This window comes from Clavelina lepadiformis, chromosome 4, assembly GCF_947623445.1.
Source record: "Clavelina lepadiformis chromosome 4, kaClaLepa1.1, whole genome shotgun sequence".
NCBI classification, from domain to species: domain Eukaryota; kingdom Metazoa; phylum Chordata; class Ascidiacea; order Aplousobranchia; family Clavelinidae; genus Clavelina; species Clavelina lepadiformis.
This window is the reverse complement of record NC_135243.1, coordinates 23,350,976-23,371,842: the sequence shown is the minus strand read 5'-3', so window position 1 is coordinate 23,371,842 and position 20,867 is coordinate 23,350,976. Positions and strand designations below refer to the sequence as shown.

General features: G+C 37.3%; 3 protein-coding genes across 3 annotated transcripts; all 3 read right to left on the bottom strand.

The window, feature by feature from the left end:
* Positions 1–2,090: 2,090 nt before the first annotated feature.
* LOC143452834 (sorcin-like) lies at positions 2,091–3,756 on the bottom strand. The gene is made up of 5 exons (XM_076953963.1): positions 3,560–3,756; positions 3,225–3,369; positions 2,976–3,134; positions 2,764–2,873; positions 2,091–2,693 (listed from the first exon to the last, which is right to left on the bottom strand). The coding sequence occupies exons 1-5, from the start codon at positions 3,605–3,607 to the stop codon at positions 2,598–2,600; spliced, it is 558 nt and encodes a 185-aa protein (XP_076810078.1). The 5' UTR covers positions 3,608–3,756; the 3' UTR covers positions 2,091–2,597.
* A 308-nt stretch (positions 3,757–4,064) lies between these two features.
* Positions 4,065–4,812, bottom strand: LOC143452835 (mitochondrial import inner membrane translocase subunit Tim13-like). Its single transcript, XM_076953964.1, has one exon. It carries the CDS (start codon positions 4,721–4,723, stop codon positions 4,406–4,408), a length of 318 nt encoding a protein of 105 aa, XP_076810079.1. The 5' UTR covers positions 4,724–4,812; the 3' UTR covers positions 4,065–4,405.
* A 4,216-nt stretch (positions 4,813–9,028) lies between these two features.
* LOC143452301 (uncharacterized) lies at positions 9,029–11,045 on the bottom strand. Its single transcript, XM_076953213.1, has 6 exons — positions 10,906–11,045; positions 10,664–10,692; positions 10,169–10,254; positions 9,931–10,026; positions 9,685–9,737; positions 9,029–9,149 (listed from the first exon to the last, which is right to left on the bottom strand). The coding sequence occupies exons 1-6, from the start codon at positions 10,983–10,985 to the stop codon at positions 9,143–9,145; spliced, it is 351 nt and encodes a 116-aa protein (XP_076809328.1). The 5' UTR covers positions 10,986–11,045; the 3' UTR covers positions 9,029–9,142.
* Positions 11,046–20,867: the final 9,822 nt, after the last annotated feature.

The window sequence follows — 20,867 nt, the reverse complement described above, 5'->3', positions numbered from 1 at the left end:
TAATTGTGCGAATATTAAGATCAAGTTTATACACTAACAAGTAATGTTACAAACATTTAACTTACAGTAAACAAATCTTCGTTGTTTCTCTGTAACTTCAAGATGTGGACGTTACTGACATCATCAATTTATCTCACAGCCACTGTATTTGAGAAATAGTTTAAAGTAAAATTTATTCCATTTAAAAAAAGAGCAATCATTGGAATTGGAACAATTTACCGAGAAAAATCTCAAACTTTTACAATCCCTTGTTGGCTTAAACTGTATGATCATATGTGTAGAAACAGCTCATGAACTGCAATCTTCTCTTAAGATGAAAGCGTTTGTGTTTGATTTTAGCAAACCATCTCCATTTGTTTTTCGATGTACAATTTAGCATTCGCTTAGTTATCATCACCGCTTGCTTTGCGATTTCGGTCAAACTTTGAATCGTGATTTCAAACGTTCTAACTTCATCGGATGCGTGGAAAAGGTTATCGGATTTTTGGGCGTCTGTTCATTTTACTATGTTGTGGTTTATGGGCTTCTAAACATATTTTGGGGTTCACCAGGAAATATCATTTTTGTATCAAAATGGGTATCATTAGGATCATAAGTCCTTGGTGTCGTTGGCTTTGAAGTCGGCCATATTGTCCTTCCTTGAAAATAATTTACTCACAGTAACTGTGTCCCCTTTGGGAAAAGCTCTTTTAACCTCCCGTAAATTCTACTGCCCAATACTTGGCTCTTACATTTTGCTTTGTATATTGCATGCTTTGCATTTTGCATCGGGCGAAAATATACTGCATAGCGTTCGATAATCATCTGGGCAGGTGTTAGAGCTGACTTTTCTACCCTAATGTACTTACTTAATGTTTTGTTTTGTAGCGATGCCATCATGGACTCAGTCATAGTGTGTGGGGCGTTGCCGGCACTCTTGCCTTATACAATAACCGCTAGAGGCAATGCAGGTGGCAATAGGGCTTGGTTCACTCTTTTCCTGTTTTTGATGTCTTCAGCGGATGTCGTTAGTTGTTACGTTTACGACCGGATGTTACCTCATTGTGTGCCAATTTACATCCTTTCATTTGGTGCGCTGGCTTCCGTAAATTTGCTGGCCTGAAAAAACCAGTTAGAAAATTGCCGTTTTATCGTTCTAGCTGCCTAGCACGATAAAAATGTGGTGACAAATGGATGAGGCTGAACCTCAGTAATACAATTGTAAAATTTGCTTTCGAAGATAGCTCAAGGTATAATTGCTACGTCAAGTTCACATACGACGCAATTATCAAGCAAAAACATGTCGACCATCGCCATCCCAAAACTGACCTTTTTGGCACTGAACCGGGAACATGCCAAAAATCAGCGAAGGAACAATTGATTCAACTTCAGTAGATTTAACAGAAATATTAGGAACAGACGTTGTTTCAGCAATTGCTTGATTGATCTAAATGTCTTTAATAAGATTTTCAAAACGCAGTCATTATAGTTGTATATTTCCTTTTCACGTTGTCTGTGATATGTTAAAGGATGTTAAAGTTATCTTTTGTATATGCTTCATAAACAACGGCTGTCGTATCTTAACATGTTTGCTTACAACTGACTATGGGAGTCTTTGTAAATCTTATTTAATTTGCTTTAGATATTTTTCGTATATCCATGTAGCCTGACCATTGGTTGAGTTTACTAAGTAAAATGAAACATTCGAACAATAACTTGAAATTGACAACTCAGGTTTTTTCATGTCAGGTTGTATCTGCTAAGATAGCGACTATACTATACCTTGACAATATAGGTCTATAGCCCTAAAAAAATTCTAATGTTTTTACATAGCCTATAGTCTACCTATGCTTATTATAAACTGAACCCCAGTCTTCAAATGTCGTTGTTATATTTTACCTCCACAAATACAGGTGTCTAATATACCGCACTGGTTCTCAACGTGTTTTACTGCAATCCTCCTTTGCTAGTCCTAAAAAGCTTTAAATCTTACACAACAGCAACTATTTGTGACCTCATAATCAAAAGCGGACTTCATCTGGGCGCAAAACTGAAACGAATGATAACGCGCCTAAAACCCAGCAAAACGTCATTTCTGTGATAACAAACAATACAGGTTATATGGTTACATTTAATTTACATGAAAACATAATCATAGATTGAGGACGTGCATTAACTGGTGACTAACATTTAGGTCTATTGTCAGGCTAATATAGGTATAATGATAATACAGATACAGTAGTAGATACAGGTAATAATGCAGATAATATGATATAAACGCAGAAGCAGTGAAGCTAAAATTATTCCCTCTCCTCCGTATATCTCTCTTTCTCTCCCGAAGATTCTCAACGGTTGTGAATCACTGACGCTCTGTGAATATTTTGTTTTGCCGCGAATACACAAGAAAAATACTGCGCTAGATTTAAATGCAGACTGATAAAGAAAAAAAAGATCTTAGGAAGGTCCGTAGGTTGCTATTCTTTGTAAACCCATGAAACCTGTGCCTTACTATACATCTAAATCCAGCGCTGCCAAAAAATATAATGGAATTGAAATTGACGAAATGACCGATCGCAACGTTGGTAGAACAGGAAAGTAGTGATTGAGGGGATTTCCCGTTAACTAGACATCAAGACTTGAATGAAGTCGTCGTAATTGAACTCGGCGGTTCCGTTTCTTGCCGTGTCGCGACTTCGGAATTGGTCCGTGAGTGCCTGGAAAAATCAAAAATGTAAATCGCTACCATGCACAAAGGTGACATTTTTTAAGTCCTGAGCTACTAACCCGCAACGACAAAACGCAACTGACAAAATCACTGAAAGGAAATGTGCTTTTTCCTTTCATGTTAAACTTCCTTATGGCAAGGGTGATTAGATTGTCCGGCAGAGAGTAACCTGACAGAGCAAACATATATGAAATAAGTTCAAACTCAACACCCTTAAAACTTTTTTGACCATAGAAACAACGCGTCTTGCCGCTCTAATCCATTAACTCACCCAATTCTTGTAAAGCGGATTTCAACTCAGACGCATCGATGGTGCCGCTACGATTACGATCAAATTTGGAAAACGATTTCCGCCAAGAATTCACCGCATTCCAAAGCTCTTTGAATTCACTAAACCCCATTTTCCCGCTGTAATCTCTGTCGAGCATCGCTGAAATTGAAAAAAAACTCTTTTCAAGCCGAATAAACGCGACTTAAAGCGAAATATCTCAGGACTGAACACAAAAGCCCATCTTCCAACCAATAAACTTTCGGCAAGCTTCTTCAGAAAAGTCCATCGTTCCATCCAAGTTGGCCGCTGCCAGAGCTCTGTGAAGTTCACTGACGTCGATTTGACCGTCCTGGCCAGCACACCGGCTGTAGTACGGCCATAACGGGTCCGCAGTCTAAGAAGTACAAAATACAACCTACATGCAATGTCTGCCTGATAGTCCAAAGAACGGCAGGTTATCGTATGCACTTCTACCGAAGGCGTAATGTAACCCATACGTGATACTTAATTCACAAGTTCAAACAGGGTATTAGTGTTAGTTTGTTGGGCTTAGTAGAGCATGCATTCATATGCAAGCAATTTACCATCTGCGGTGCCTCTGCGTTTGGTTCTCCGTAGCCTGGATACGCCATTTTAGTAAGATTCTTTTATCTGAGCTTCAGTCGCACAGAATGTCAGCCAAAATCTTAGTTGCTAATTGTATAGCTCGAGCCTGTTTTGTTGCAAAAAACATACGACTAACGGATCACCAACGTTTTGATAAACAAGTCGATTAAAACGATAACAGATCGCAAGACTGACGACACTTCCTGTAAATTTGTGAAACCGACGTGACATCCGGACTTGTTAAAACGTTTACTTGAATTAGACGAATTAATAACGCCACCGTGCGGTAGAGTATTTTCGAATGCTCATACACAAACTAGCGCTGTGGAATAACAACAACAGATGAAATAACCAAAGATGTATAGAATAAAATTTTGCAAATGATCATACGTATACAACGCAATCGCACAGGTCGCCAACTGCCTTCTACAAGTGCTCAGACCAACAACCTCATTCGACTTCTGCTGATGATGAACCAAAGTCTACAGAGTGGTGCTGTATTTTAATGTTAGGAAATCAATAATATAATGTAATTGGAAAGTGGTAGATCTAGCAAATAAACAAATCACATCGGTGCAGAATTGCGTATGTCATGTGCATGAACCCTACGCAAGTTTTACAAGCAGCCAATATGTCAGTTACAGCAATATAAAAAGTTGCCGTTTAGAAGTTACAGGCATTTAAATCGATAAATTAGTGGCTATTCCAGCGAAAAATACAAACACGTTTCAAACATAGAAAACAAGTGGAATATTAAAAATATTCCAATCTAATGTCGATTGTCTAATTGAACCTAAAAGAAAATTCCGGTCTGATCTTGATCGTCATTCCTGCATCATTCCTGAATGCTGTCGGATTTTATTCGTCACAGATCTCGAAACGCAGTTCCAAGCGTCGATATAGCGATCGACACATTTAGCGAGACATTTTTGTTGGGAACCGTCCAGGCTGGTACCAGGACTCTGGACGCAAAGCTTGAAACATTTATCATTGATGGTTTGAACAAGAAATTCCTGTTGTTCGATTGCGGCTTGCATCTGCAAAACTTTGAGACTCTGTTCGATGGTTTCTTTATTCACGGTTGGAGTTCCACCAGAGCCAAAGGAGCCGCCGGAAGAAAAAGCACTGGATGAATAATCCATAGCTACAAAGACTACAACAGTACTTGTGCAAATAACACAAAATATTCAACAGCAACAAATCTATGCAAATTAAAAACTGTTTACTATAAAACAGACAGGTATGTATATAACAGGTGTTTTCTTCATTCATAAATCATGTCAGTTGAAAGCTAACGAGCAATGCCTTACTTTGCAGCTACAGTGGCATAAAACTTAAAGCAAAGCTAGTTTTGCTTAAATTGTTCCAAAAGATTGTTATCTAAATATGTAGCCTAAACATATCCACTTGTGTATGTAAATGTATTGTTTTTTTTTCTCAAAACAATACATTTTACATAAATTAAAACTTTGAAAACACATATTCACTTAACAAAACTTTTTCAAACTACTTTTAAAAAGTTGAGCAAATAAAATTCTTAGCCTGAAACCTTAGGCTTTGTGGAATTATTTACAGGAAGTAGTTTATCAAATTTGAAGTTCCACTTTCTGCACTGATCAGAAAATATTAAATTTTAATTAGCCTACTAAAAGGGTATGACATATATACAGCAGTTTTTGACAAGAAATTGAAACCACAATTTTGACTTGATGATGACTTGACCATAATTTTTGTTCAACATTTAAACAATCAGCTTTAGCTAGTTTGTTTGCTCTCAATTAGTGATCATAAAAAAGTTTGACATGCATTTCAATAAATTTCAAGCATGTGCTACAGTTTCTTCTTTGGCTTCCTTGACCTACAGTCAAGCAGCCTAAATTCGATTTGATCTCGGCATAGCGGTGACCTTTTGATTTTTTTGGAAATGCAACCTGGTTTCTGAGCTGGATTAAAACCACAGAGTGTGGCGCCACACTGAAGTATCAATAAGCAAATAAAGGCCAAATATGTTAATTACCTAACGACATAAAATCATCTATTAATTATATTTTTTTCCCATAGCAGTGAAGAACAACATAAATTTTTGTGGATCTAACTGGAACTTAGGCCTTTTTGCTGTAGAAAAAATATCTTTACATCAGCGGAGTTTGGGTGTGTGTAAAACTTCAACGTAACATACATTTTTCGTTTAAGTCAGTAAATTATTGTCTACACCATTTTGATGTAATATTAATGTTGGTGTAAATCTTTCGCTAAGACTCACGGTATGATTCAACTAGGGTTGAGTAGCAACCTGCAAACTCTCTATTAAATTGGACCAAATCTTAATAATAAAATAGGTCCAAGTAGCCATTGTACGAAAAAAGACAATATTGCTGATTCAAACCCAAATAAAACAAGTTATACTCAACGTATGACAAACAAAATTCATACCATTACAAGCAGAATTTCATCCTGCATAACATCCTCTTAAACTACATCAATTAGCCAAAACTTTGCAAGCAATTGTAACTTTTTTGCAGTGTACTCAGTTTTTTTCTGGCATGGAACCAGTCAACAAAAACAAAATTTTTCAGTTTCGCACGTGTTGAATTTGCTGTTTTCTGGACATATGAAGTTTTTAGTTTTAAAATTTTGAACGATTGTTTATTAATAAATTCACCCTTAATCTGCAAAACTTTTCTTCAAACATCACCGAAAATTTTCACAATAACTAAACAAATTGCCTCTGTCACGCAATGGTTGAAGACTTGGTCTACAATGCCTAGCAAACACGAAAACGATAGGCCAAGCATAACGGGAGGATACCTTAAATAAGTTTAACAAAATAATCGCGTTTAGGCTAAATTTGATTAAAAACCAACGATACGTGTTATGCGGACTAGATGAGCATGCTTTCTCTGCCTGTTTCCGTATCAACAACTAAGATTTATTCTAAATGGAAAAGATCGTCATCACAACATTGGCACATCATCGCAATGTTTTTCAATGCAAAAGTTAATAAGAGCGGGAGTTAAACAAGCTTGTTAAGTATTTTATTTTAATATATATGTGATTTAAATCGCTATATAAATATGTTTTTTAACGTATCCGGTATCGTAGCCTACTTTTCATAGACATCAATTAACATTACATTGCTACTGATAACAATGCATTTTGCCATAATCAATCTTTTTCATACACAGGCTTCAATACAAAATCCAGACCAAAGGAGACAAGAGTAGTTATAAAAAACTTACTGAAATAACAAATCCCCAAACTAAAACATACAAACAGAAGGAATTAATGCACAAGCAATAAAAGTGCTCTCTAATTCGTTCCTTTTGTGAGATATTACTATTTTTTGCACTAGACATGATAATTTTATTATAAGCTTGAAAATCAGCTTTTTTTCCAGGTTGGTGAGTTTGACGCGATGAAACTTAACAAGCATCGTACGTTAAGACTTGAAATTAGTTACCCAGCTAGAAGAGGAACCCTGCTACCACCTGCAAAAACTCCATTAAATTGGACAAAAAGTCGAAATAGTAATTTTTTAGTAAAATTCGTACATTGGGTACTTTCGTAGACTGGATACCCGACCCTAGGTCTAGACGCAAATTTTAGCGTGATGTTGTGGAATACTTCAATAATTTCCAGTATGATATGCTAGACTATACAAATTACAGCAAATGTTTAGGCTGTTAACCTGCAAACATAGGCCTAATTGGTCATTTTTCGGGTCTATTGTAGAGATGCGCAACTACAGGCTGACACAATGCATTTGTATTGCGACGTCATTTGGTTGTGCAGTTCTGCACTAGACCCATTTTTATCAGTAAGTAAATAATCAAGGGGTTGTTGCATACAAGTGCGCAATCACGGTATGCCTTTGTATATTAGACCACAGCTACTCAGATTGTGATGTCATCTGGTTATGCACTTGTATGCTACAGTAGACCCATTGAAGGGCCTTCATCAAAATATGAAGTCATATAGCCTACAATCACTTCGTAATAGACTACTCACTAACTGTAGACTACTGACTTGCACAGTACTGCACAGTCAAAAACAACTTCAACCCAGCAACAACACTGGTTGACCTTCTCATCGAAACGCTCAACACAACCACGCAATTTTGTATTAGATGTCTATGAAACAGGTACGCATTAAAAATTGAAGATGTTTAAACAAAACATATTTTTCACAGAATGCTGACGTGGTTAGACTCGAATCAGATAGTTGTTTGAGTTTATTTGACTAAAACACGCGTCGAAGTTATGACGCAGCTGGCTCGGTGACCGAATGGTAAAAGCGCCAGGCTCGGAATGTTGTATCTTGTGCTTGATACCCTGTGGTCTACAGTTGTAGTACCTTTGGGCATTGCATTTATTTATAGGCATAGTGTATTTATTGGCGTTATCAATTAAACCACTGTATTGCAATATGCCAACCCATGCCAGTTTGAAAAAGTAGATAAGTTTATTTTTGTATTTTATTTCCTTGTCTCCTGTTACTATGCGTTTTAGATACTTTTTTATTACTGTTGTATCACCATATTAAAGTATTAGCTAAGTAAGCAACATTAAAACGTCACATGTATATGTCATAATTAGGGCCATTTTTATTTTGACCTAAAAAAAAATTTTTTTGACTTTATTTTTATCAAATTTTGACTTTATTTTGACCTAACGAAATTGCTTATTTGTAGAGGCCACAGTTCTTCCTCCAGTTACCCAAACATAATATTTTGTCGATTTCAGACCCAAACGTAATATTTTGTCGAAAAGTCAAGGTGTTTTATGGATTATAAAAAGTGCGTCGTGTTTTTTGGCGATAGATTTAGGTATAGCTTGTGTTATTTTGTCCTTGTGAAAAGGGCACTTTGCCTCGATTTTTTCCGCATGGTAAATTCTAATAAACAGCAAATTAAACAGGGAAGAAGTAATGTAACCCCCTACACGCGACATAAGGATTACTTAAATACGTAACAATGAATAAACAATGGACAATTTGCGATAAAAGTTACTGCTGATCCAAGTGGGCATTGTGACTTATTTCCTGCTTTTATCGGTTAATATGGTTTAATTGTGTCGGAGTTCCTGATTTACAATGCTTCCATGAGGATTTTTACAAAAATAACTCCCAAGAAACACAAAAACTTTGTCAAAACCCATAATTTGACAAATTTTGACTTTATTGAAAATTTTGACTTTATTGTAAATTTTGACTTTATTTTGACCTATTAACTTCTTAGAAACACCCCCCTAGGTGCTGAAAACAACTTTATTCTTTGATTCGTGGTCAGACGAGGTCCTTAAAAATTTTTGACTTTTTTGACTTTTGCGGGCCCTAGTCATAATTGTTCCCAGGTAATGCAGCAAATTGTAAGTTATGTTTTTCACCTGTTGAGACTTGTATTTGATGTTATTACGCCTGGTGGCAACCATAGTATGTAATAAAAGAGTGTTTAGTAAACTTTTATTTCTGGCGAACTTTCTGCGTTAAAAACGCCAAAATCTTTTTCACACAATTCCTTTCGTTGAAGTATTCGAAAAGTTTTCTTCCTGGAATTCGGTGTCTCACTGGCTGCAAAGAGAAAACGTCATGTAGGTTATAAACTAACGTGGCAGAATAACATCTTGCAAGATTGTTCCTTGGTTTCACCTGTGTTTTCCACACTTTATTTATTTTATTATTGTTACTTTGCATACATCACGCTGACTTCGTTTGTCCACTGTGTCAGTTTTTTTAACGCTTCAGTGTCTTAATACGGTTGGCCAAAACGTTAAAGCGTTAAAAAATAAAATTAAATGTAAACAAAAAAAAGTAAACATAAACAAAAACAACATAAACAAAGTAACACTAATAAAATATATAAAGTGTGGAAAAACACAGGCAAAACCAAGGAACAATCTTGCAAGATATTATTCTGCCACATTAACGACAATGATCAGGTCAAAGTCAAGAAAGGTTTCATATATTAGTTGTTACTCTGAACTTTGAAGCGGTTGACATCAGCACAAGTTAGTTCACCAATGCTGCCATTACTTGCTCTCAGACCTCGTACTTATACGGAGTTCTAAATTAATTACGTTATATATACGTCATTAATCAGACTTACTACGATTTTCTTTTGATGTTATTTTTGTAATCTTCCATTTTGTTGAACGCACCCTAAATAAGATGAAATGGTAAATATTTGTAAAAACGTAAAAAACTTTTAATTACAAATTCGAAACTAAAACGCACGTATATGAGAAAACGTAAAAAAATTGAGATAAAAAATAATAAATAAAAACAACTTTGTTTTTGGTCTGTTTTTGTTGTATTTTTGCTAAGTAATTTCAAGTTACTCTACTGTACTTACTGAACCAATCGAGAAAATGATATTATGTGGGTTCAATGCTCCCTGCAGTCTAATAAGCTCAAGTCTTATAAGTTGGAGTTGAGCTGCGCCGCACGCCTGGAAAAAAACATTAATGGAATAACCTGCCATCCTTTACAGTATGTATAGTACAAATAAACCGTTTACAGCTTCCCAGCTAACAGTATACTATGCTAGTATTCCGTAAACGTCTTCAAATAAATGCCACGGCAACCCTTACCGTAATACTTCCATCAGAGCATTGATTGGAAAGAGTTACATATTCTTCCAATATTTTATCATCTTCATCATCGAATCTATAAGCATCTGCGTTAAAAATCTGGTGGTAAATTTAAGAATATAAAATGTTTTTAACACCAAATGATCTATATTCTATAAAAACGTTTTAACACAATTACAACGTTTTAAAGAAGAAAAATTACGGAGTGAATTTTGTGCAGAAGTAACTTTCCTTTTACCAAAAAATCATAAAAAGCGTTAAGATCGTAAAATAGATTCCGCATTTGGAGCAAAGCGGTTATCATGCGATGAACACACAAGTAAACTCTTCACGCATTTACAAACGATATTAAAATTAGACAAGTGCTTTAACATCAATAAAATGTTACTAAATTTCATGTAGACACACCTACACACAAATTAAATTCGATTTTATCAAAAACGAAATTATCAACTTAACAGAGGACAAAACTCCATCATGTTTATGTGCTCTTACCCTTAGGTTGAAATGTATCTTCTAATTTGCTGCAAAAATTTAAAACTTGGTTGTCACTTTTCATAATTACAATACTTTTTATTTTGAACATGTCATCAATATAATTGACCAAAAACTTTTTAACACAGATATTTTATCTTTAAATTTTTCCTATTTAGAGTATGAAATATAATCGTTCTATAACAATAAAAAAATATCTCTACAATTTTTTAAAATACTGCTTTTATCAGACGAGGACTTACCTTTCGTCAACTTCAGCCGATGCAAGTGCACATAGCGCCAAAGAAGCAACACAAAAGATTATCGCTGATTTCATCATCATAACGTTATCATTTCAAGTTTGACAAGCTAACAATGATACTTCCACTAACACACAGAAAAGTGTACTGACAGTTTTAGAAGCTGCATAGGCTAATAAGTGACTTTCCCGATCCTTATGTTTTGCTTTCCATAAAGATCCTATAACTTCCAGATTATCTCCTGCCTGTTTAAAAGGGAAATACTTGATCGAGCTCGACTCTCTTGCGGCTTTCATAAAACACTCGAACATCTGCATCGACAATCTAAGAAAATCTGGATTCGCGAGGAAGGTTTTGCAAGCATTGAGAGAGGCCTTTGAGGAAAAACAACTTATTGTGGTTGCAAAGCGTTTGCAAGCTGCATTCCTTGGAAGTCTGATGGCATAAGCCGCATGTTGCATTTTTCAAAACTTGCCTATCATTAGGTTAATTAAGCAAACCGCAGTACTGCTGTGGTTTTGTTGGTGCAAAATTTGCACGGTCGGCGCTTCGTGTAAACAGCTCACGTATGTTCATTGTCTATATAATTTGTACAAACTCTTATTCATATCTCGATCCTGCTTTACTTGAGTAAAACGCTTAAAACCGTAGTAAGCATGAACAAGCGTTATAACTTAAAATACAATTAAAGTGTTGGACGCCTCGACACGCTCCTAGCCTGGAAATATGTAGCACACCGAAAAGTAGCCTGGAAATATACCGCCAAGGCAACCACAATCGATGCTACAGATAAGTCATTTCCAACGTGAACTTCATAAGAAAAACAGTTGTATTCAACTCTTCAATTGTGAGTCGATAAACATTACCTTATGGGTAAGAATCAGAAAAATGAACATGTGATCAGCGAAGAGACCACTCGAGCGCATTTCTCTTAATTTTTTATCAACCGCCAAGTGTCGCTGTCATATCGACACAGTTGTCATTGCTTGTAGGGAGCGAAAAATAAAGATGCTGGCCTCGTTGTGACATGCTAGGGCTAGAGCAAGGTTGATATGATCGCGAACAAACAATGAACATGAAAAAGCAGCAAACCCTCTTGGGCTTAAAACGTGCCAACCACTGTCAAGTTAATAATATGTGGAGCGCTCTGTTAAATAACACCTTATTAAAAGCATTGCTTGTTAAAGTATGTGATACTGGTAAGTTACTAAATATATAAATATTTACTAGTAGTAGGTTATACTTTTAGAAACAGTAGATTTTCTTTTCTTTTCTTTTGCGAATTTCCAATTTTTATAAAAAATAAAGTCAAACTGAAGCAAGTTCATCGAAAAAAAAACTTAACAAAAAATAAAGCTGGAAAATCCTTTGCTGATGCTTCTTGGCGCGTACTTTGTAATTTGCCACATGACCGCTTGAATTAATTGTTTGTTTATCGTCATGCTTCAGTGATCCCAAGGAAGATGCGATAGGAGAACTGTGGGTAATTATCCGGTTAAGATTTAGCAAGCTTAAAAGCAATTACCGGCATAGAAATGTCTTTCCTTTGAAAAACTGCAATTAAGGGATCTTTTACGGTTCGTACCCTGCAAAAAAAGCCTAAAACCATTTCTTAAGAATGAGAAAGACAGCATTTAAAGACATATTTTGAGGCAAAATAACCCTTTAAAGCAAAGATCTTTTGGTTAATTGGGGTAATTTGTGATCAGTCTTGCTGAAAAAGGAGCGCTTTACCTGATAAGCTACAAACCCGATACATGACGAAGCGGGGCTATACATTTTTCACTGTATCCACCACAAACAAAGCCTTGACTTTAAAACACAAAAAGTAACTTTGTAAGTTTTGACACAGTTCCTAATCGCAAACCATTACGTGTGCAAGTTGATATTTTAGGACTTGAGTGTGAATTTAATCAAATATAATAAAAACGGTAGATGGCGCTTGTATTAAGCATTCAGGCATGAGACCAAAACTTTAAATAGTATAACAGCACCGAATAATCCAGAATTACTGGTTGCTAATACACTTGTTTCTGGGTTTTGACGACTTATGAAGACTTCCAAAAACGGATCATGTAGACTGTAGAGAATTGTAAACGTATTTGTTCGGCTTGTAGTTTGATGTTCGTCTCCATACACAAATTGAAAGGATGCCTTTTTTTTCAACGAAAATCCACAAGAGATTAAACAATTCGTCATAAACACCTTTCATGACAAAGAGAATCCGGATTGCTTTGACAAGTTACGTCATCGTTGTTTAATAGAAGTTGACCGTAGTGTTGTGAAAAATAAAAAGTTTGCTATGAGATCACAATGGTGATTGTGACGAGATAGATAACTTCAATTAACTTTAAATGCGAGAGTGAGTTCATCTGTCGTATGAAATCACAGAACCGTAATTACCAAGCGAAGAGCAAATTTACTTCCTTATTTTATCTTATGATAAGAGAAAGACATAGGACTTTCGCTTCACGACTACATTGATGGATTAGATGACGGAAAATTTAAACCGAAATTGCCAATCGGTATTTTTTAAAAGTGCAACAAAACACTACAAAAAAGCAGATAAACATCCTGAACTTTATTTAAATTCGAGACGGCCTAATTTCGCGCCCGGCCGAGCTATTAAAGCGCTCCATTTTCTATTATAAAACAAAATAATTTCACGTAATTGTCGACGGAATAAAAACTCTATCTCCCGTTAACGGTTTTAATAGGCGCGTTCCATTCACTTGTAATAAGACGACGAGGCTTAAATGTTTGGCCCAGGGTAATCCAGCCTGGATAGAGACCGTCTTTTCTTACCATCAGCACCATGATACAATCTCAATTACCATCCGTGGAAACTGACATTAATGGTAATTTTGAGGAACTTCGCACGCAATCCAGCGTCACGCTCTGCTGCATTGTAATTACTGCAACCATAGTGATGTCACAATGTCCCATACATGACCGAATAATTTCATGCAGGACCTGAAATTTAGCCCTGCTCTTAGAAGTACGGTATGAATTGGAGAATTCTAATAAAGCGTTTGACGTGTTTCAATGCCTTTTTGGAGACACTTATGCGTATTACGTAACAAATATTTGACAGAGGAACGTTTCGGATAATTTCTTAAACAATTTAATTTTGAAATATTCATGTTAATGAGATTAAAAATTTATACATTTTTCACTTGGATCGTCAGGGCCTAATTGCTGCAAACCCCGCTTCTATAAGCGAGACATAATTCGTGGTATCAGCATGAACGTATTTACGGCTACTATTTCACATAAGTGTTTATTTTACACTCCTTTTTAGTCGAACGTGGATGTTATGGGTAAACACCTAAATCATCCCTAAAGTTTTGTAAATTGAAACCGTTTGTGAAAACATTTTTAAAATAAACTCAAAAACCGTCACAGGCGTTGACACGTCACGCTTTTCTGGTGTCAAACAAGCGTGACGAGACAGTCACGTGACTTGAGATCAAAGAGGGTAGCATACGTCAGAATATTAATTAGAGAAATCGAAAGAAGTTTTTTAAATTGGGCACTGGCTCTTACAATAAGCATTTTGTTGCCGTCGTAACTGAGATAGTCTGAATATCCAGAGAGCTTTAAAACTATTCATACCACGGAGCAACAATAATTTTGTGGCTATATTTGAGCACTTGTAATGAACCCTCAATTTAAATACGCATTCCTGGTTCCGTTGGGGCAAGAATTTACAAAAATCCACTTAATAACGGTCGTACAATGAACCAGATTCAATCCACAGCTGCGTGCAACATGGACAGCAATTTCACACGCAATTTCCATCCTAATATCAGCCCCTGATAATGAATATCAATCTCGGGCGTAATCCAAGCACACCGCCTAATTCTAGAGCACCTGCATTCAGCTGTAATTCGAGGTTGCCGCGCTCAACGAAGCTGAGGAAGCGTAAAATATTTAAAACGCTTCGTTTAGGACTGACTTAAAACTGTGTAATTTTACGCGAACTTGATTCCTTTAATTTTAAATAAACCTCAATCACGATCGCGCCATTGTGACCTCATAGTGTTTTGATACAGGAGGATTTCCGTTTTCGGCGATTATCAAGATTGCTATCACCCTTTCGAGCAGCAACAGATGCGCTTGACAAATTATTGCATACGACCAAGCCCATTGTGACATCACAAAGGGATTTCATGACCTTGATTGCAAGTTTGCTCACAACAGCCAATCAAAATTCGGATATTGGATAATCCCAGATTTTATAACGATTGAGACGACGGTGATGCAAAACTGCATCAATCGTTATGAAAGAAGGCCTGGGGAGGTTCTTTAATCTTTCGGCGCTTTAGAGGGCCGGAAATAACTGGGACCCATTCAATGGGGGCGATAAAACAAGGTGCAAAAATATTTCACGCCCCATCGAGCCCCAATTACAGATGTCGAAATCATCAAAGCCGAAAAATTGTCATTTTTTCTTTCAGCTTGAAAGTTCCATGAAAAAATCCTGACCCAGAGACAACTTGTTTTGAAAAACCGCAGCAGACTTTGTTTTCAACCTTAGTGTTTATTACGTCACAGGTTTCGCTTAATGACGTGCATTTTAACACAGTTGCATAAAATTCCATGTGTAAAAAGTTAACTTGCATTCTAAACTTGAAACGGAGAGGCGACAAACACTAAACTTGTTTTGTCAATTGTCATTCTTGAGTTGACGACGATATGTGAGATGTCCCGCTTCCTTTAATTACAACCGCCATTTGCAAAAGTCACTCAACGAGGCATCACAAGAAGCCAGGTGCTACATCACTGAAGTGCCTGTGATTGGGCCGGGCCTAAATTAACAGGTGTGGACGAATTTCCACGGCCTAATGCATTTTGAATGGGAAACGCTCACAGAAAATATGTCTGTCGACTGGGTGTAAACATTGCGGTAGTTTTTCGTCAAATTTTCTTTTGATTTGATTAACTATTGTAAGCTGCAAGATTCAGCAACAACTTGGAAGTAACATTGGATTTTAGACCGTACAATAGCCTAGAAAACCGGCTCCTTATATCTTCCGAGAAATTTTAATTTATTGCGGTTTCAAACAATAGCTTGTGTATTGAACGCAGCATCAGGAAGTTATTTTCACAACTGTATTAATGCTTTTTGTTATGTCAAGGCCTAATTAAATTCCAGTAAGTCTTAAAAAGCATTCCAGAAGTCTCGCATTTGCTGTTGTCCGTGTTTTATAATAGTTACCCAAACATCCTCCCCTTTTTGTTCGTTCATATTTCTGGGCGACTGATTACGCCCTTTTCAGCGCTTTTGCGATTCCATTAACTTTGAAGCCGCTCGAATCGACCTTTATGAGTTTAAAATTGCGCAATTAAACGCCCAGTCGTCATTCGTCGCCCTTATTGATGCTCGGAGATGCGCTTTGTTATTTATTTTGATGAAGAAAGCAGCGTAACAGCGGGACTTCGACGCCGTTAAAAATGAGATTCGTTGATGGTGGAATTGGGAACCTTTCACCATTTTGATTAAATTGCCTAACAGGCTTATAACCTCGCATTGCGTACAATATTGGAGCAGTTCCCTTCGAAAAACACGAAACACAGACAGAACTATTAATATAGCAACAGCGCTGCACACAACAGAACTCTACAGTCAAAACCAACGCAAATTATTCGTTTCGTCTGGCCAAGATAAACACTTTTTCCCCAAGCGAAGTGCTAATTAAGCCTTCTATTGCCTGAAACGTATATTAGCATTTGTGTTTGATCATTAAAGCCCTTGACAGAGTCCTTCTAACCCCTTTCGGCGTCTTTAAAGTCGTCTGAGTGGGGTCTGTTAATTAAACTTGTTGTTTGCTTCGTAATTGAGCTTGGCTTTGGTAAACTTGGGCGTTCGGTCCCAAACATACGTTGATCTGGGCACAGTTTTACGAACGCGTCATGGTGTTTAAATTTGAGACCACACAACGCGTTTTTCGAAGCTAATTAAGCATGGCCACAAAATCCCACATTGAAAACATCTGTCCTCCTTTCCCCGCTGCGCAGTTGTAGGCTTTATTTCGTAATAAAGCATCGAATATGAGGTAATAATTGATGGTGAAATAATTGCCTTATTCATATCTGATTTTCCCAATAAAGCCCATTGTGATGAAGGGTGCGATTGAAAATCTGAAACCCTGATTCACTGAGTCTATAATTGTGATAAGAAATGTGAAAATGTCGGAAATCTTTAATCTAGGACGGGGTTAATAAATTCAGAAAACGTGACAAAACCCCCGTAACAGCTCCTTTGATCGTGGCGGTGGCTTTATGGAGATATTACAACAATATTCCGTCGACTAATAAGAGCAATTCCAAACAATTTTGAAAGAAATTCACGAGTTGAAAAGTCTGTGAATATCGCTTCATATGGGTCCCATGCAAACTGTGGGAATGCGCGCTAGGATTCTCGCACAAACTTCGCCCCATTAAAGGTATTAACATGCCCCTGACATTTTCTTCTCAGTTTCAATGGCTGCAATAAAATGTCGGAAATCTCAGCAGCTCTTGCGCCAGACGCCGTCGTGCCAATTACGCTAATTAACAAGCACTTCCGGCCTACGGCATAGGTCATGCGAAAGCTTTATGCAAGTTCACAACTGGTTCCGGTCTTTGTCGTTGCTATGGGAATTCTGGAATCCCGTTTGGACTTCTCGCGTTGTCTACGTGAGAGAATGCATTGCTCGTCCAACTATACTGCGTTATTGGCAGCTGTACCGAGTTTACCATATATGGTACTTCCGTGAAAATGACAACGTACCGGTTCAAGGGTCATGTAAAGTTCGTGAACTACACCTGCTGTTTGAATCCCATTGCTTCCACTTCAAAACCAATTAACCGCATGGTGGCAAGATTTTACGTGATAACGAAATCTATGAAGCAAAATTTGTAAACAAACACTAAGTAAATATAAACACACACACACAAACACCATGTGGCAGATTGGAACGAGCCCAGGCCACGCTTCTTCTTAGACAATTAACCCTTCCTTCCTTCTGGGTGGTCTCATTATGACGACACGCAATTATTTGGTCATAGTTTTTATTGTTTGTCAGCCATTATTACATCACAAAGGGAGATTTACTTAACAAAGTGAAAACAATCGAGATCTCATTACGCAACGGATCTAACATGCTCGTATGTTTAATAAGAGATTTAACTTCAGATTTTAATGGAGGAATCCTTGGGATTGAAATCTTTGAAGATCCAACGCATACGCAATGGTCTTGCTTCTTGTGAAATTTGGGAATTATATAAAATGCTCAGCTTTCTTCAAAATTTGCTGTAAATCCGACAATTTCTCTCCGTTTCTCAAAGCATCTCCCATCTCTCAATTTGCATATCTTCAACCCCAATTGAAGTTGAAACGCGACGCCTCCAATGACTTCAATTATGTCGTCATAATTGGACGCGAAAGCGTGCATGATATCATCAGTGGAATGCATGAATGGAGAAACGAAACGACCGGAAATATCAGTACGCTTGAATTTGAGAAATGAATGAATTTCAACCCGGGGTAAATTTTACAGCAGAATTAGATATTGAAGCTCTCTGTAGTCCTTTGCTGGCGATGTATATAGGGTTATTGCCTACTTTTATAACTACGCGTTATATTTCATTTAATTTTGTTCATTTTCCTGTGAAAGTGTATCAAGATTTTGAGTTTTAAAATACTAGAAATACGTTAATATGCGACAATATATTGCGTCATGTGTTTTTTCACTGACAGTCACCTTAAACGATAAAGATGACGTCAAAAGCGGTTAACAGCAACCGGATACGAAGTAATACAGGATTTCCGGAGTGCTTCCGTTCAAACAACATACACATTGTTACGTCACGGATTCTCCGTAACGAAATCTAATCAACTTTTAACGGGAACAAGTATATCTATTGCACAATAACCCTGCGGCATGAGAGACAGCATCTTATGGATTATAAGTTATGATCGTGTGAGCTTGGGTCAATTTTACCCGCTGGGAAACGCAAGGATTTGACACAATTACGTAGTTACGATTCTCATTACACTGTTTAAATTATTTCGCCAACTACGTTGAAAAGAACACGCTTTATTCGTGTTTATTAGTCAACCTGATTTAACGTTCAGATGACGGAAGTAGATTTTATGACCGAACAATCGCCCTCTTATGACGTCTGATTAAAAACAACAATTATGAACGAAGCATAAAAGAAAAACAAGAAACGGAAAACGAAATTGCGCGAGATATTTTGATTAGATATCCAATCAGAGTGGGGCTTACTCACAGAACCCATTGTTACGTTGTGATATGCCTCTGTCAGCCGTTGGCGGAGAACAAAAGGAAGCAAATATTATTTTAACGGTGCGTTGTTGTCATAATTCTCTACGCAATTAATTCCCGACAAAAGACGGAAAGCATCGCGAAAATGGACTCGGATCAATTAACGCCAAAAACAGCTCTGAATATTTTCTTTAAGAGCAGGAAAGAAAGACAGACGGCTGCCGTTTTAGCAAATTAATCTACATGAAGCTGGCTTTCTATACCGGCGATGACACGACGTCAGGCGTGCTTAATAGTTCTCTATTGACACAACATTTTTAACTAGAAATAACCCAAAGCTTGGAAATTAACAAACAAGCGGGATGGAATGGCGAAAAGGCCTCATCTCGCTTATTTTCCTTTTCCCGACGCGCACGGGTTACCCTGAATGCACACACACAAAGACACCTCGCCCCCGTGCTTAATTGGCCCCCCTTTTGTCTTGTTCCTCAAAAGACTTAGATTAACTCCCTGAATGCCCGCAGTCATAGCAACGAAATAATGACGGTTCGCGGTTCAGTGGATTGGATGAATAGTAGTGGGCACGCCTGATTAAACATCTTCGTCGCTAGAACAGTCGATTAACTGCTGCCTATTGTTTAATATGGAACGTCTGGCATCACCTGCAGGGAGTTGACGTTTTTATCTCGAAATATCTGATTCGGCCATGACTCAAAATTCCATTTCGTGGCTTTTGTGCCGTTCTAGGGAAGTTGAGCGATGTGCGATGTTGTCCCTGTGAGAGATTTGAAACTGTTCAAACTCTTCTAAACCCAGCACGTGGTTCGCAAGGTTACGATTGATTAACTAAAACATTTTAAAACTTTATTTGAAACATTTATAGGACACTTTAAAATCGATTTAAAACAATCCTGTGATATTTTGGAATGATGCCATCAATCACGTCGGTACGATACCTAATATGGGCATGAGTTCTTGATGACGCCACAATGACAATCATCTGCTTTCGGTTATGGAAATTTTTTTCTTAATTTTTTCGAAATGGAGGCTAAATCTGTGTGTTTTTCTCGTTGGATTACGAGGGATTTTTCTTTCTGGCACAAAAGACCAAAAAAATCAACCAAAAAGCGCCTGGAACTAACGCCACGGATCTTAATAGCGCTGGCTTTTGTGCTCAAACTTTCAGCTCCGTAATTGCACCACGCTGACTGCGTTGTGTTGATTTTGTGCTTAGAGAGAGAACTTTGATATGAGCACGGTTAACCCTCGTGTGTAAGCCCGAGCCTTAAGTGCACCATTCTCATTAATAACAGGGCAACTTTCTAACTCTCCACTCGAAAATAATCGAACGATTTTGTTCCCTTTTGTTAAAGGGCCAAGATTATCATCGCGCGATTTCGCGACGCCGCCATGAATTAAGCGTCATTCGCTTTTTCGTTCCTTCTTTTTGTTTAAAATACTTTTGATTAATATCTACCCCCACTTCTCTCACTAAGGCAAAAAACACGGGCGGTTTTCAAACGAAACGGAACAAACGGTCATTAAATGAAATTCTCATCTCGTAGAGCGTAACCAATGCGGGAATATAAAGGATAGGACGGCGTGTAATAACAATGTATTGTGTTTCACAACCAATTTTAGCAAAATAATTCCAGAATTGAAACGCGGATTTAGATTGCCGGGCAGGAT

What these genes read in the sequence shown, in the direction of transcription:
- LOC143452834 (XM_076953963.1), bottom strand. Translation starts at nt 3,607, where the DNA reads ATGGCGTATCCAGGCTACGGAGAACCAAACGCAGAGGCACCGCAGATG. An exon ending in AGCTTGCCGAAAGTTTATTG is followed by an intron (nt 3,135 to 3,224) that starts GTTGGAAGATGG and finishes TTTCAATTTCAG; the next exon opens with CGATGCTCGACAGAGATTAC. An exon ending in ATCCGCTTTACAAGAATTGG is followed by an intron (nt 2,874 to 2,975) that starts GTGAGTTAATGG and finishes TTGCTCTGTCAG; the next exon opens with GTTACTCTCTGCCGGACAAT.
- LOC143452835 (XM_076953964.1), bottom strand. Translation starts at nt 4,723, where the DNA reads ATGGATTATTCATCCAGTGCTTTTTCTTCCGGCGGCTCCTTTGGCTCT.
- LOC143452301 (XM_076953213.1), bottom strand. Translation starts at nt 10,985, where the DNA reads ATGATGATGAAATCAGCGATAATCTTTTGTGTTGCTTCTTTGGCGCTA. An exon ending in AGATACATTTCAACCTAAGG is followed by an intron (nt 10,255 to 10,663) that starts GTAAGAGCACAT and finishes TTTTTAACGCAG; the next exon opens with ATGCTTATAGATTCGATGAT. An exon ending in TCATTTTCTCGATTGGTTCA is followed by an intron (nt 9,738 to 9,930) that starts GTAAGTACAGTA and finishes CATCTTATTTAG; the next exon opens with GGTGCGTTCAACAAAATGGA.